At 40.5% G+C, this 16,400-nt stretch overlaps 1 protein-coding gene across 4 annotated transcripts in view; it reads right to left on the minus strand.

Moving 5' to 3' along the window:
• Positions 1–8,341: 8,341 nt before the first annotated feature.
• Positions 8,342–16,400, minus strand: part of mib1 (MIB E3 ubiquitin protein ligase 1) — a 68,406-nt gene continuing 60,347 nt past the window's right edge. Inside the window, exons 17-22 of one of the 4 annotated variants that reach the window (XM_042497194.1) lie at positions 16,102–16,291; positions 15,922–16,000; positions 15,501–15,587; positions 13,013–13,081; positions 12,198–12,298; positions 8,342–10,600 (exon numbers count right to left, since the gene is read on the minus strand). In XM_042497194.1, the coding sequence (XP_042353128.1) occupies positions 10,460–10,600; positions 12,198–12,298; positions 13,013–13,081; positions 15,501–15,587; positions 15,922–16,000; positions 16,102–16,291 (667 nt within the window). In that variant the 3' untranslated portion in view covers positions 8,342–10,459. Of the gene's footprint in view, positions 10,601–12,197; positions 12,299–13,012; positions 13,085–15,437; positions 15,588–15,921; positions 16,001–16,101; positions 16,292–16,400 lie in introns of all 4 variants that reach the window. The other 3 variants (XM_042497193.1, XM_042497192.1, XM_042497191.1) reach the window with 3 other exon arrangements.

Raw genomic sequence — 16,400 nt, forward strand, 5'->3', positions numbered from 1 at the left:
GCCTTTCAGAAACAGACCTTTCTCTCTGCCAGGTGGTGTGAAGCTGGCTGGCTCTCAAGCTCTCGTCATTGCTCTCTGTCTAGAACATGGAGCCCTGGGATATTTGTGTATCATGTATTGATTTGGAGGTACAACCCTTGGCTGTAAAACAAAGATAAAGAAGTTAGGCATTAACTATTTTTTCCAGGGGTCACTCTGAGCTTGTTTCACATAGCTGGAACCCACCTGAAAAAAAACACCAAAATGCCTGCCCCTGTGATGGACTCTGGAATATTGATTTTTCTCTCTGAACAAAAAAAAAAAGCCTTTGCAGTCAGTATTTCCCTCCGAGCTCAGATAGGGCTGCTACATTCCTGTCTACTCCCTCCAAGGTTACTGCCTGCTCGGCGGAGGCGAGCACCTGTCAGATGTACGCTTGTTTTGTTATACAACGTGTCTTTGTAGCATTTGCTGTCTCCATAGAACCCCCTCTTTTTTTCAGTAGCGGAAAGAAATTGTAAGAAACAGAAACGATTGCTCAGGGGAATTCAGCAAACTCTGGCTCGGGGAGTTTCCTTGTTGTCTCTATCTGAGTTCACAGGATTACAAACTGTTGAACTCTCTGCTCGCATGTGGCTTAAATACTGATCCCAAAGCTAACCTTGTTTAGAAATCCTCACCTGCAGGAGAACAGTGTCATCAACACCGCGTTGTTTGCTTAGCTGAGAGTTAAATGTGATGAGGTTTGCACTTGTTGATTAAGTATGTCTACCCCCATTGTTCTACATACTTGAAGGGGTGTGAAATTAAGCACTTCTGAAGAGAGCTCTAGAGCCACTATTGGTTAATTATTTGAAGAATTTACTTGTTGCTCTGATTAAAGCAGAACTATGCTCATTTTCAAAATTCATACATGTTATTCCTTTGGTCTAAGACAGACCAAAATTATAACTAAAAATGACCCACTCTTAAGGTAGAGTGTTAGGACTCAAATTTATTTTGTCATAATATATTAAGTCTGGATTGATAATGAATTGGGAAAGATGTTGCTGATGACAGTACGTTTACATGCACAGTTTAGTTGAGCTAAGGTGTAGCTCAATAGCTCAATTAGGTAATTTAATTGGACTACTGTCCTTGTCCCAGTATACAAGCACTAGAGGAGAATTAATTCATTGACAGAAATATGTCCAAGGCAGATGGAGATATAACCTCTTTCAGCTAGTTGCAATTAACCTATACTATCTATACACACAATATAGTCACATATATATAATCAAACTGTGAGCAAACTCTGCCTTCATAAAGTCTTAAGCCACCAAAAGTAAAATTAAATATCAGTTTAAGTATAGAATATTTTCACTGCTTTATCTTGCCATAAAACAGCAATTACTGACAGGAATTTATAGACGTTATATCAAAAACGCCAAACCACACTAAAATAAAGATGATAACTATGTCTTATTTTTATTGTCTTCTATTGCTTTTATTCTTTAATTTTCTTAAATTGACTAATTTAGTTCTTTAACTGTCGAGATCTGCTTTTGTATACACATTTTGTTCTTGCCTCTTAGTTTGACTGTTTTAGCTCTTTCTCTGTTTGGTATGTTTGTTGATGTTTATTCTTAACAACTGCTATAAAATAAAGTTATTATTATTATTAATTATCATAATTTTTTTTTTTTTTATTATTATTATTATTTTTATTATTATTATCACTGCAGAGTCATTTAACCCAGGAGTCAGACAAAAGCCATTTAACCCCATATCTGCTGTTGTGCAAACATTAAAGCATTCTTATGCATCCCTGAAAATGGCAGTGCACGACAGGGTGGTTGTTTTGGTGACAGTGTGCTGGTGCTCTTTAACTTACTGCTTTTTAAGACGAGCTGACTGAAGCACGTGGCCGTCCATTGCTTTGCCCTATGGAAGGAGACATGTTGAATTCTGCTGACACGGACGTCTTCAGTGGACAGAAAAAATGCTAACATGACGAGCAAGCGTGCTTCCCAACAGCAAGGTGAAACTGTAGATGTATAAAAGTGCCATGACCCTCCAGCATAAGCCACATATAGGTGACAGGGAGAAAAGGACTGAGTACTGCTTTCTGTTCCTTTCTGAAAGTCAAGCTCCTTGTGTGTCATGCTGTGTTTTATTCCTGTCTTTGTGTGTTTTCCCACTTTTTGATTGTCTGCTCCGCCCTGATTAGTTTCACCTGTTCCTTACTACTCCTGCATTCAACTCACCTGTTCTCACTCCTCCAATTAGTGTCTTCTTCTTACCTGCCCGGTTCCTTAGTCATTTGTCAGATCATCTGTTCATGTTTCCTTGTGGTTTCCCTGCATTCTTGGATGTACAGGCTCAAAATCAGTCTCCAATTCATTGTCTGTGGAGCTACTCGAAACTTTATACACCAAGACGTCAGTTCGAGATTTACTTCTCTGGTTTCTGGCACTAAGAGAGTAGCGCATGTTCATAAATATTGACTGAGCTTTCCTAGGTCATGGAAATAACATATTAGAAGTCTTAATTTAGATGGCGTTCCCCTAGTAAATCTAAAATATGACCACACTAATATAGTTCTGTCTGAGTTGTGCTTTGTGTTTAAGTTAATCCACCTTATAATGAATTCTTTATGTATTTTCAAGCGGTTTTATGTGACTGGAAATGACTGCTGTGTTAGTGTTTGTAATCTGCCCTGTAAAATTAATGTGTTGCAGCATTTCTGACCGCGTCAGGAATCTTTCAATCTCAGCATCAAAAGCACTTGACAGTTTACTGCCCAGGCAAAGGTTGCACCTCCACAGTTTTATAGAATTATTAAGTAAGCAATTATGATAACCCACTGTTTTAAAGATAATAGGATGATAAGGTTCTGCCAAACTCACACTGTAGTTTGCCCTCACGCTGCTCTTCCAGAGGAGGCAATCAATACCTTCTGCACTTAGGCCGTTTCGTCCCTTCGACACGCCGAGTGTTTATTTTACCTGCCGAGCATTAAACTTCCAGGTGATCCGCAGAAAATAATAATTAGAACACGTTGTAACTGCACATCGTTATGACCCTGCATGGCTAGTGGCATTTTATCAAAGCTCATAAACCTTGAATGACTATATATTGATAAAGACTGTTTAAAGTGTCATTGGAACGATAACATTTGCACTGTAAATGTGGCTCGCAGCAGGCTCCGGTCGCCAATCACACTGAGATGATAAGGACAGAAACGACTCCATGGGGCTGCAACAATAGGTCAAAAGCTGCAGAATATTTGGTGTGGGGATGTTGAAAGCCAAGTTTTACTTTGGTAAAATGATTAAAATCAAGATAATTTAATCAGTTCAGGATCAAAGCTGTTGGCCTCTAAAAGAGAAGTAAATTAACTGGGATAATGCACAGCCAAGCATTTGCAAATGATGTAATTTGTCCTCAAACTCTGAAGTGGAAATAATGTGTATTGTGAAACTGGATGTGACCCAGTGCAGAACTTGCAACCATCCTCACGTTCTTACACCATATGCACATTTATGTTTGTAAGAATGTGTAATTAAACATACATGGAAAAATTTTATTTATTTATTTATTTTTTGTTTATTTAATTAACCCTTTCAAACTTCAACAAATTGATTTTTATCTCTCCTGAAAACAGTGTGGGAAAGGCAATGAGCAACTTGGCAAGGACTGTCCAGCAATTACAATTATTTAAAATTATATTTCAGATTTTTTTTTATACATGTTTGTTTGTTGTTTTTTTTTCAGATAATTTTGATCATCTTGTTTGTTTTGGATTCTTTTATGTTACTCCTATCTTTCTTTCTGTCTTTTTATTGTTTACTTTCAGTTTATTTTCTTGTTACTTTTTACTAATTTCTTGCTATTTGTTTTTTTTTTAAGTAATCTAACTGATTTGCTCAGGTTTCAAAGAAGATTGAGAGGACAAGTTGAGGTAATTTTTTAATGATTATTCTTGTCTTTTCAAATTCAGGCAACTCAAAAAATTAAGGCAGTCCAGACACTATCTTTTTTAAGTTAAACAAACAATGTATTTTTACAGTGTAATGTGAAATATACACTTTTTCATGTAACAAGAAAATATGATATACGGTAGATAGTGTGCTTCATGACTAGTAATTTGTGTGCAATAGGGCACATCATAAAGCGTGCAATGGGGGTCACATATAAAGTAGTACGTAAACATATGCAAGTTACTTATTGCTTATTTTACATATAAGAATTTTATACACATGCAGGACATTGCTGGATGTTGTTTGTGTTCTCCCTCTGCATGCATAAATAACAATCACCCTCCACTAAGCGAGAGAGAGATGGACGAGTGGTTTGACACTTTGCCCTGATCAATATCAATAAAGTAATCAGCACGTCAGGGGCCTATATGTTTTGAGGAGGGATCTGCGGGAGAGTTTATGGCTTTACTGTGGAGGTGGGGCCGCTGCTTTCAAGTACAACAAGCCACCCATACAAACACACAAACACATGTGTGGTTATATCACATCCGGGGACACTGAAAGACTTAATTCTCTAAAGGGTTTCAGAAAACTGCAGCCTCAACTCATTTATTCTAAACTTTATTCTGACTATAAATTTGAAATAAGACAGTTTAGCAGTTCTGCTGAAGCTGTTTAAACTAATAAAGCTTATGTCCCCAGTTTGACAAATGTCCCCAATTAACCGCCTCAAAGTCCAAAAATTACTCCAAAAATGTGACAAACACAAATCCTCAGGCCCTTCCCTTCTCCTCTGCTCCTCGAGTCCAGACAGCCAGATTGCACTTTGCTCAGCGCGACCATAAACTGAGACAATAAATCCAAGCAGACTTCTGAACTGGATGACATGAGGGAGAGGAGAGAGGGAGAGGACCTTCAGACAGCCAGCGATCAATTTCTTCCAACATGGAAGGAAAGCCCAAGCGGCCAAAATAGACAGAAAGACATATTTCTCCCCTTTTCTTTATCTGTGTGGCCTGACGAAATCTGGGGAAGAATTGATTTCTGCTGGTTTAAAAAACAAAACAAAATACTGACAATTTGAAGTCTGAAAATTCATAATAATCTAGGGTAAAATTAATGTTTACCTACATGGAGTCTGGTGGGTTTGGAGATGGCAATTTTGGGGCCGTTTCTAGTTAAACAAAAAGGTCTGACTCTGTTGGGATCCTTTCTATAATGTCACCAGATGCTTCTAATAACAATCTGAGCCGGTCAGCGGCAAAAAAAAAAGCACTTGTAAGGCCGTGAATCACTGAGCCGACATCAGAGAACGAGCAGTGATTAAAGAGCCCTGCTGCATCACCTCACATCGCCATGTCCCGGCCAAAAAGTTGCACAAGAATACACCAAACTGACAGCCAAAAAGCATGTGTGATTTACACCTGCATGAGGAGTTACCCCTCCACACCATCACACAGGGGGCGTCTGTAAGAGTCATTCAAAACCCAATATTGAACGTATAAAGCATATTTACAGCGCAGGTGAGCAACAACACAACCCATCAGTAAACGTTTCTGTTATGAGCTCAATGTTTAAAGAAAAACAGCCTCCCCTCCACTTAATTTTAGCAGTTAGTTTAGATTATTCATTTCCGTTTCTGTTCTCGTGTGCTGAGCTGAACATCAAATCGGTGTTATTTCATTCATCGACGGGCACCACAGCCGCCGCAGCCAATTCAACATGCGTAATCGCCTGAAAAACAGGCAACGAGGGTCGATGAGGGCCAACGATGTGGGACTCACACTCTCCATCGGCTTGGTGTGTCACGGCCTTTAGTGTTTGAATTGACGATGCACAAATGCCCCAAGTGGTTACATTGCGGTCTGTTTGAGCCTTCTTGCTCAATACTGGATCAGTTTCAAAAATGTTTTTTGTTATTTTTTTTTAACTTCATTTTATTATACCACTTCAGAAACTGTTGATCCTTATAAGTCATCTACACACAAAAACCAAGGAAAATAGGGCCCAGCTCGAAAAGTTACCCTTTAAGATCTTATATTTCCCGCGGCCAGCCAAGGTGAGGATTAACAACCTCAAAGTGAGCCTACTGCTCTGAAACAACCACCTTCAGATGAATGATGGCATCTACAACTAGCCGCCGCACCAAAATAGAAAGTGTCCAGAGTGACTTATTGTACATTTTGTTGGTTTGTCCTCTGCACCTCAAACATAAGTGTGTCTGGGATGGGGAGAGACCTGCAGTATTGAGTCATTGGATGCACTGCCACCTTGTGATGTGCTCTGAAACCTGCATGTCAAACACTCCCTGTTGTCAGAGCTTCATTTCACACTAAATGTGCAGAGAATATATTCATTTCTGTCAGGTCATAACTTCAGAACCAGCGCCAAGGGCAAAGCCTGAGGGTGGGGACGCAAACCTTCCTCCCCCGTGGCATGCTGACTCCACCGGCAGATGGATGTCACTGACCCTTCTCAGTGATCACAGCAGAGACTTGAAGCAGGGTCACAGTCATTTTCCTCATCGTGGCTGCCCGCTCTCCTCTCCGGGGGTCCAATTCATCTCTATCTGCTGCTCAGTGAAGCCTGTAGTGCCCAGCCACCATCACTCACACTCCGCGGGGCAGTCGTTGGATTAGCTGACCCCCCTGGTGTGGGAGTAACAACCCCTGCAGTCCAGTCAGCAAACACCGCAGCCTTCAAGCGGCTGAAAAGTGGCAGGCATGGCGGTCAGGGATCCTCCCCAGGATCAGGCCGTGGCTCAGAGAGAGATAGCAGCGTCTCCGGCACCCTGACAGCCAGTCAGCGTTGCAGGGTCAGTCACAATGATGGACAAGCAGCCTGGTCCTGACATTCACACCCTGGATGTCTCTATTCAGCTTGCAGACTATTCTAAAGGTCTATTTTTTTCTGGTCTCTGTGATTCTGACAAGATCAGCATTTCCTAAACTTCTCCTCACGTACCACTTATCCTGCATGTTTTAGATCTCTCCTCAGTCCAACACAGCTGATTCAGAAAAACGTTATGAACTCCTGAAGCTGCTTGACAACAAGCTCATCATTTAATTCAGCTGTGTGGCAGCAGGGAGAGATCTAAAACACACAGGATGAGTGCTACTCAAGGAGAGGCTTGGGAAACGCCGCACTACACTGTAAAAAACTAACGAATAGTTTTAATGTGGAGCTAAAACATTGTGCAAACATAAACCAGTTTAAAATAAGATATAAAAACATGATTTTGACAAGGTACAGGGATATGGAGCGGGTTTGATAATTATCAGGTGTTTACAGGGGTCACTGTTTATTTAATTTGGTTACTCAATATTTAGTCTTTTTTAGTTTATCTTCCCCTTTTTTGTACATAATGTCATTATGTAGATATTTACTTTTAAGTACCGAGTTAACAATTGGATAAATGATACTTGAATTGTACTGCATGTTTTGATAGAGTTTTGTTGTTAAACGCGGGCCTCTTTCATTCAATCAAGAATTAGCTCAGATTTTGGATTCTTCGTTCGCAACAGAGACATGCAAGAAAATGTTCCTTAATGAATCCAACAAAACACCAGGTAAATAATTGAAAAAGAAATGATGATTTTGTGGGTGAAATGTTCCTTTAAGGTGTCCCTTTAGTGGAACTCAGAAGTCCAAACAATGAAAAACAGCTGCAGCGACTTGGTGACAAAGAGGCCGGCAGCAGCTACCATTTACTTCACTGTCTAACACTGTAACAGGTAAACTGCTGTTTTAAAGACAGGTACTCGACGTAAAATGACAAAGCAGCACGGTCATGACTCCACAGTGAGCGTCTCGGCCCCACGCCAACTCACAAAGATCTGAGAGGGTATAAAAAGGTGTCAGAGTCTCCCCTACAGTCGGTGTGCGTTGACGGAGTGAGAGGGTGACAGCATGATGAATGTCTTGTTATGAGTGGCTGCATACTGCTGCTGCATGTGAGCCGAGCCCAAAGATGTCCAGGTTATGAATGGACTAGTCAATGAGCTAGAACATAAATGGCCTTTGGTCATAATTTCTTAGTGCTATAGAGACGCCTTGTGAGATGTCCCGCTGTCACACCTCTCACCGGAGAAGATGCATCACTCTATTTGGGTCTCTCTCATCTCTCCTGAGTGGTTTTCTTTACTTTTCTCTCTCTCTCCGATTAGCATAGCTGACCTATCACACGCTGGTGCTGAGTCATTATTAGGTGTTAGCATTTTCAATTACCTCCCACCTCCCATCTCTGCCACCCTGTCTCCTCTGTGAGGCAGACGCTGCACAGCAGGGGAAAAGCAACAAAATGCTAATTTTCTGCTTTTAAGAGGCTAACTACATCTGAGCTCAACTTGAGAAAACAAAAAACGAGCTAATGAACAGCAGAAAGTAGAAAAACAAACTTGTGATGTGCCGTGGTTCATGTCGAACTTTATTTCAGCTATATGGTTGTTTTAAAAGCACTTATTAGCAATACAGACTGAACGGTTTCCATGATACATGTCGTACTGCATATGTCAAACATTCATGCCAAAGAAAATACTACTGATACAGATCCAACAGGACAGTTACAGGTATTGAAAATAAAGTACAAAATAGGCTTTTTTTTCATAACAACCATAACAAGACAACACTACCATAAAGCGTATTAGTGCTTCTAGCTTAAAGTGTTATCATGACCGATTAAAAGAATCAAAACTGTACTCAAAAAAGTTGCTTTCAGTCGAAAAAAAATGCTTCTAAGCGGTTGCAAATTCCCACATAGCGGAGCAAGCTCGCCACCTTGCTGAGTCTCCACATGGGCAACTGCCTTTTTAAAAGAGGTAAGGCAAGTTCTGTCTTTAAAAAACATTAGCTTTCCTCCAAAATAAAACACTGGTGAAAACTCGACACTTTTGACAACAAAATGTCTTTTTTTTCTTTCACAAATGAACAAGTTAGGCTTACAGAGACCTACATTAGAGAAAAAAGCTTTTACTGATGAACGCTAGAAAGCTATTGCCAAGAAAAAGCAAAATAACAGAAAAACATCACAAACGTATCTCAACATTAATATCAAAGCAGAATGTTTGAGAGATTTTGAGGCTACATATTAGGAAGGCAGTGATACCTATAAATCCTATTTTTTGGGCAGCAATACAAAATAATTTATTCTACATTTTCATCTTAGTGTTCTAATAGATTGTACTCTCTAGCTCAATAAATGTCAATTTTGAGTAAAAGGAAATACACTTAAATAAAAAAAAAGTGAAATACAAGATAAAGAGCACCTTATCCCCATACAAGTTCTTAAACAAGTAGATTTTTGGAAGCAAATGGCACAAGAGTCATCAATGGTAAATTAGCAATGCTCATTGAATTGTACATTTTTTTGTCAGACAATACCACCAAGTCTCAACAGTTTAACATCAAGATGTGACAAGATACTCTTGTTACGGAAATGTTTGCATCGTGTGGGTTTGTGTTTACAACAAACAACAGAGGCTGAGCACTGGACAGAAGCTGAATGAGTTTGTCTTGAATTCACGAATCGCTACACGGCCGCTCTGGAATTCACAGCCAAAAGGGTGTTGCGTCACCGCCACCGTCAGTGCAGCTCAGTAAACAAAGTACAGGTGTGGTGCGCTACCTGGCAGTTACTTCAACTCTGTCTGTGTTTTATCACTGCGCTGACCTCCAAAGTCAGTGCGGAAAAAAGGTTTGACCCTGACTCGGCTTTTCTAGTGCAAAACTGCCAACATGTGGTCTTCGACTGCGAGGACAGCTGGCATACAGTGTGTCACAACAGCCAAACTGAACGCAGACATGAAGCTAAAACACTTTGCAAAAACGTTAATGTGTCACAAACTTGCCATACTGTTGTGAAAAATTAAGTACTTAAAACCCACATCTGGAGCTTCCGATACCGATACACGTGCATAAAGATTTACAAATACAATAAAACTTGACTGCAGCTGGCACTGACTGCGACAGATGCTGGAGAACTTTACATCAAAAGGTAACAGGCGGACCTCTACATCACCTCCTCTGCACTTCTGAATCTGCTCAGAGCTGATCTAGGCTGAAATCCAAAAATGGGCCCTTAATCTGATACATGTCCAAGACCATCGGGCTAAAGGAGCCACCACTGAGTCAATCAGAAAAACTTTCGCATGTCAAGTAAAAACAGAGAAAATGACAAGGAAAGCAGAATGAGAAGAGGCAGAGAAAAATGAGACGCCTGTGATGCAAGCATCTTTCTGGCTGCAGATAGGACACGACAGAACGGCAAAAGTGATGCAAGTCAATTTATATTTTCTTTCATTTTGTAACACAAATTCCATCTGAACAAAATCGAACCATTAAGAGAGCATTAGTCGTATTGAATAAGACATTTGAGAACGCCCTTGGCTGGCTGACTCGGGTGCAGTGCGGATGGTCGAGCAGCGGCAGCAGCTGGTGTGATTGTGGCTTTGTGGGCATGGTCAGTGTGGGCTTTAAGAGAAGAGAAAGAGTCTGTGGGGGGAGGCTGGGGTTTTGGGGGTCTAGTAGAGGAGGATGCGGCGCTCGATAGCCTTGCGGCAGATGGGGCACTCGCTCATTCGGTCCCCGCACAGCTGGCAGGTGCCGTGGCCGCACATGAAGATCATGTTCTTCAGCCGGTCCAGACACACCGGACACATCGTCTGCAATCACAGTTGAGCTTTTGTTGTGATAAAGTCATTTCAACTTTGAGTGAACACACACAGGGAATCACTAACTGAGCCAAGCCCAATTCAAAAACTTTATGACGCAGACATCCGTTTGATCATTTTACATCATGCAATTTGATTTTATTATTCCGTGGTAGCTCATGGACCGCACCTGGTTTGTGACTTCATAAAAAACACGTTGTGTCCAGCTTAGACACATTATGATATAACACTTTTGTAAAATTATTTTTGTTGCTTTTTTGCCTTTGTTACATACAACAGATTAGTGTAAAAGGAGGGATAGAGGAGGGATGACAAAGGGCCACAGGCTTGAGTCAAACCTTTGGCCGCTGCAGCACTGACAGTTGATGGCTGCGCAGGCTCCGCAAATCGTGGGGACGTACATGAGTTAAATGATCAGTGGGTAAAGCTCAGGGTTTCCCACACACTCATATATTTGTGGCAGCCTGCTGCGATTTAAACATCTGATGCCACATTTTGATTTTCTATTTCTATAGCGCTATTGGAATATATATAGTTCTGTTATTCTTTGCACCAAACTGTCGAGTGCAGAGTCTACTCTGGGCACAGGTGGAGCAACAGAATGCCAGACGCAGTTAAAGTGAAACTTAAATCATAGATTGTGCTGGGTCTAAATGTTTACATGGCCTTGCCTCAGCAGCAGCTTCTCCTCTCATCCATCAATCTAATCTGATCAGCTCTGATCGGATCGACAGATCAATTATCCACCCTGTGACTCAAACTCCTCAAACTGCTGCTGAGGAAAAACAACGCATGCCGAGCTCCGCTTTGGCTGCATTCACAGACCCGCAAAAAAGTTTGGCGAGGACAGAGAATGATAAATAAGGGAGATAAACACACTAGATAAAAAAAAATGTGAAGCCGCTTGCTGTTTCAAAATAAAAGCACTTTACAGTTTTCATAATGCTTTGACTTTTCTGTTTAGTCCAACAGTTATCCAGTTTCTTATGAAGTCAAGATCGTATTTTTCTGACACTGTCAATTTTTTCCCGTGGACTTTGAGGGTGGAATATCAGGCTATTAATCAACTACCTATCTTTTCCAGTTTCAAAATATCCTTATTATATCGCCTTTTAAAAATCGACTATCGGTCGATTTGTAGATACTACACCTGCTTATATAGCAGCTAATTATCCTCTGTGTGTAGTCAGAAAAATGATCCTCAGTGGAGGTGAAATAATTATCTTACAGTAAAATTAGTCACTCAACAGAAAAATAATCAGACATTTTTTACCAAGTATTAGTCATTTACCAATAATAAATACTGTGGATTTAACGGTTCAAGCTTCTCAAATGTGAGGATTTGCTTTTTATAATTGGAAGCTGAATATAAAGAAAATAATGAAAGACATCACCTTGGAACTTCCCTTTTTCCACTATTTTCTGACATTTTGTGACAAAAGAATCAGTATATTCATTTGGAAATAATAAATCAATAAATAATAATAAATCTAAATAAATAAATCAACGACGTGAAAATACTAGTCAGGTGTGGATTATTAACTGCTTGACTTCCTGCTCTCTGGTCTAAAGTACAGTTTGTACTCACCTGTTCCTTGATGTCTTGGAGCTGTTGCTGTAGCTTCTGTACGTCAGCATTGACGTTAGTGTTGTCTTTGTCTCTCTGCAGGGCGGGAATGTTTCCGCTGGCTGTTTGGTCGCAACAGCACACAGACATGTCGAGGAAAAAAGGGGAATTCAGTTACCAGCCAAGAGACTGAAAAAATTCAGAGGTTGCGCCATCGGTCACATCAAACTTCACCTCCTCATAATGATAAAACTATATTGCCAATAAAATATGAATGCAGCCACATAACACTGCCGGTCTGAAATGAGCTGGGAGCTAGACTGTTTAAAACATGTGTTTTGTAAACAAGCATGGATCATAAAACACATGCACTCTGAATTTTTATGTTTGGCTCTTGCAGTCTGTGTTGGCACTGCAGTCACTTTTAAATGACTTGATTTCAGAAATGCATACTTTGTAATTATCTGAAATATAAACTGGCACAGGAAAAATAACATCATACAGCGCTATTGGCATTGTAAGAGCCACAGAATGCATGATGGGTATAATGATACCAGTGTGAAACTGCCTGAATATATTATCTGAGCACTCAACAAGAATTAGCTGGACTGAAGCCCCGATGTGGACTCAATTCCAGACTGGCAAACATCTGCCAGAAATAGTGAGCACCAATGTGATTCTTGGCCTTTGCATCACATATATAGTGTTTAGGGTGTGTGTTTGTGTGTATCATTGAAAAGAAAGGGAGGGGGGTTTCAGGGTAGGGGGTAGGGGCCAGGGCAGCACTTTTTAAAAAAAGGGTCTGATAAGGGAGGGGATTATAGAGGTATACTTACACCAACTTAGAGCCAGATTGTTGGGCTGGAGAAGATCCTGCGATCCTCCTGCCATAGTGTTTGAGCTCCCTGCTGGGAATAACCAGTCACATTGTTATAGCGGGAGCCGTCCTCACCAGCTCAACAGCTGGCCTGGGGACCAAAACTACTCACTACAGCCTCTACAGGAGGTTCAGAGAAAGAATCTGAAGAGAAAGCTAGCAAGTTGGAAACAGTGATCAGGGAAAGAAAGGGAAATAGAGCCTTTTTCTATATAGAATTACGAGTTCAAATGCATAGCGGCAAGATTCTTTCTCTTTTTTGCCATCAGCCAATGCTCAAGCATGAGTCTAATGTCTGTGTTCACTTAGTTAGAAGTTCATTAGAGAAAGTCAAAATAATCAAAGTGACAGATGAATTTCGTGCACAATTTGCTTTTGTAACGGACATTGACAGTCAGTGTTACTGGGATGGAGGGAAAAGGAGATAAACAATCAATGCTGCCCCTTGCATGAGTGTATGCGTGTTTGGGTCTTGCATTCACTTTTTGCACGTCTGTTAACGACTGCAGTGAGATTTGCATGCCAACAAGCTGACACGTGAAGAAATAATTAAGACGGGGAGTAAACATGAAGTTAGTGAACTTACAACAGTTTCCCTTTTAACTCAACATAAAACATGAGGACAGGAATAACCACTGGTGAGATGCACCACGAACAGAACGATGTGGGCGATAAAACACTGTGTTCAACGTCGGGACAAGAAGATGGATTGTGAAAAATAAATTTAAAAAATATATATATTTACTACATTACATCACTAATTATTTGACATTTTTAGTCCATACTAATGACAACTGAAAACATGCTTGTTAGGTTTATCTAACATATTTCATTATTCCTGCAGTGAAATTCTCTGTGAGGACGCTTTATAATTCGACTGTTTTTCACATTCATGTGGGTATTAATATGCATATATATCAATATGACTACAGGGCGTTTAGCATATGCTTACAAATACGTTCATCCATTTCGTACAAATGTGATTAGTCAAACTTTTAAAGGCCACAGAAATATGAAAAGATAATTATGTTGGGTGCATATTATGACGTTATTGTATTATTCAGTGCAGGTCGGCAAAACTCAATTTAGAAATGGCCTCTGAGATCCTACTTAGATTAGGATCTGAAACACTCTCTATTTGGAGGGTCTATTTGGTGGTTTCAGACAATGCAGCTAAGTATTCGTGAAGCCACTGTCCATTGCAGCCAGTATTTAAACCTTTCTCACTGCCTGTTCAAGGCAAGAATTTTACCCCCTTATTACATTTCGCTGTTCCTTACAAAAATTGCAGAAAGCGATAAAAATTTCTCATCACTAAGCCGGCAGCGGAGGTAGTAATGACACAGAATTTGTGAAAAGGACAGCCAGCATGACAGTACCATAGATGAGTCAGGTGTTTTGACAACATGTTATGTGTGCACCCAACCGCAGCTAGAAGCAGTTAGCAGCTAACTCAACAAAACAGCAGATAAAAATGTCCACAAATTGGGGAGACAATGAGATTCGGGGACTCCTTATGATGCATACCTTCTATACGCCACCAAATCACATAAACTCACATCCCTCCTGCCTCGCCAGTTGCTTGTGTCCGTCCGACAATCCCCCGCCCCATTCTCTGTCAGCTCCACACAAAGGTGTTTTATTTACGAAATAGCAACAGTAAAAAAAACTTTTTTAGTCATATTTTGCTAATTCTTCATGTGGGCAACTTTTGAATTTTGGAATTGTCACGACCTCTCATCGTGCCACCAGCTTGGTCCAAATCGCAGGTATCCCAGCATGCTTTGTGCAGTGAATAAGTTGCTTCCAGTACACAATGGATGATAATTTATGGTCGTTGTCCTCCAAGCAGAGGGCCAGATCAGTTGCCATATTGCAGAAATGGTAAATAATTGTTATTGTTTGGAAAGGGCTGCTGATGTGTATGTTATATGTCACACAAGAGGCCCACGCTGGTGCGTTAAGTGTTTGGATCTGTGTGACACCGCAAAGGCGGTGTAATGAGAAGATTTCGAGGCGGCCCAGTCATGCAACCTCTGTGTAAAAAGGGCTTTAATAGAAGCTAGAACAAATGATAGGATCAACAAAGATGCAATGATCAAAACATGCCAGATCTAGTAGTGGAGAAGAGTATGGAAAATTAGATGAACTGGTTTAAAAGTCTAATTTATACATTTCTAATGTGTCTACTAGGATGAAAAAAAAGCAAAACAATGTATCAGTAATGCAAACAAAGGAATAAAATGCGTAAGCAAGGCAGCGACAAAGCAAAAGATAAGAAGGGCTAAGGCAGATACTAAGAAAAAAGTGGAAGGCAGAAAAGAAAGAAGGGCAAAAGGAAATTAAAGGGGAATTAAAAGGGAACGTGTGGAAAATTCACTCACTAAGGTCATCATCATCATCATCATCATCATCATCATCATCATCAGCGGCATCATCCTCCATACCTTTCCCTCCACAGCAAAGAACGAAGGGGGTGCGGCGTTCCACCACAGCCCGGCACTGTACGCACTTCTTCATGAGGCTGGCACAGTCTGGTGACAACAAAACACAAAAAATTAGAAAATCGTAAAAAAAAGTCCTTTTTTTGTAATTCTTTTTTTAAATTTAATTTTTGTTTTAATTTGAAATGTTTTTTTTTGTGCTGTAGGCCACAATTATAAAAATTAAAACAGAAACATGCTTGAAACATTTTAGTTTACATGTAATGAGTAGTAGTAATATATTACATTTTCACTTTTTTTTAAAGAACTTATGAAAAATAGTGAACCTTTTCATGATATTTTAAATATTTTAGGGTGCATCTTCATACAGTGGTGTTTTCTTAGATTCAACAGCTGGTCAAAAAGAGGCCAAGGTGTAACTTACTCTCACAAGCGCACATGTGACCACAGGGCTGGAACAACACGGCTGCCTTTTTGTCAGAGCAGACCACGCACTCCTCAATCTGTGGAGGGACAAATTAAACAACAAAATCAAATCAAAGGATCCACTCGACGTCACTTTTCTGTTTCTGCATAGGACAGATGGCAGTGGCACTTCTGATACCTTAGTTCTTGACTGGACCTGATCCTTGCAGATGAGACATTTCTTGACACGAGGCGAGCAGAGGGAACAGGTGGCGATGTGTCCGCAGGGCCCGAACAGAGTGTCTCTCTTCATGTCCGAACACACCATACACTCCTCCAGCGACTCGATGTTGCTGTTCAGAGACGGGCTGCGGGTGCCGACCTGGCCACTGGAACATTGAGAATAAAACCACAACAGTGTTAGAGCAGGAAGATTACAAGCAACAGAGGCTGATGGAGAACAAAGAAAATGGGGGGAGACAGAGAGAGACTAAAAAA

The sequence above is a fragment of the Plectropomus leopardus genome, chromosome 12 (assembly GCF_008729295.1).
Source record: "Plectropomus leopardus isolate mb chromosome 12, YSFRI_Pleo_2.0, whole genome shotgun sequence".
NCBI lineage: Eukaryota > Metazoa > Chordata > Actinopteri > Perciformes > Serranidae > Plectropomus > Plectropomus leopardus.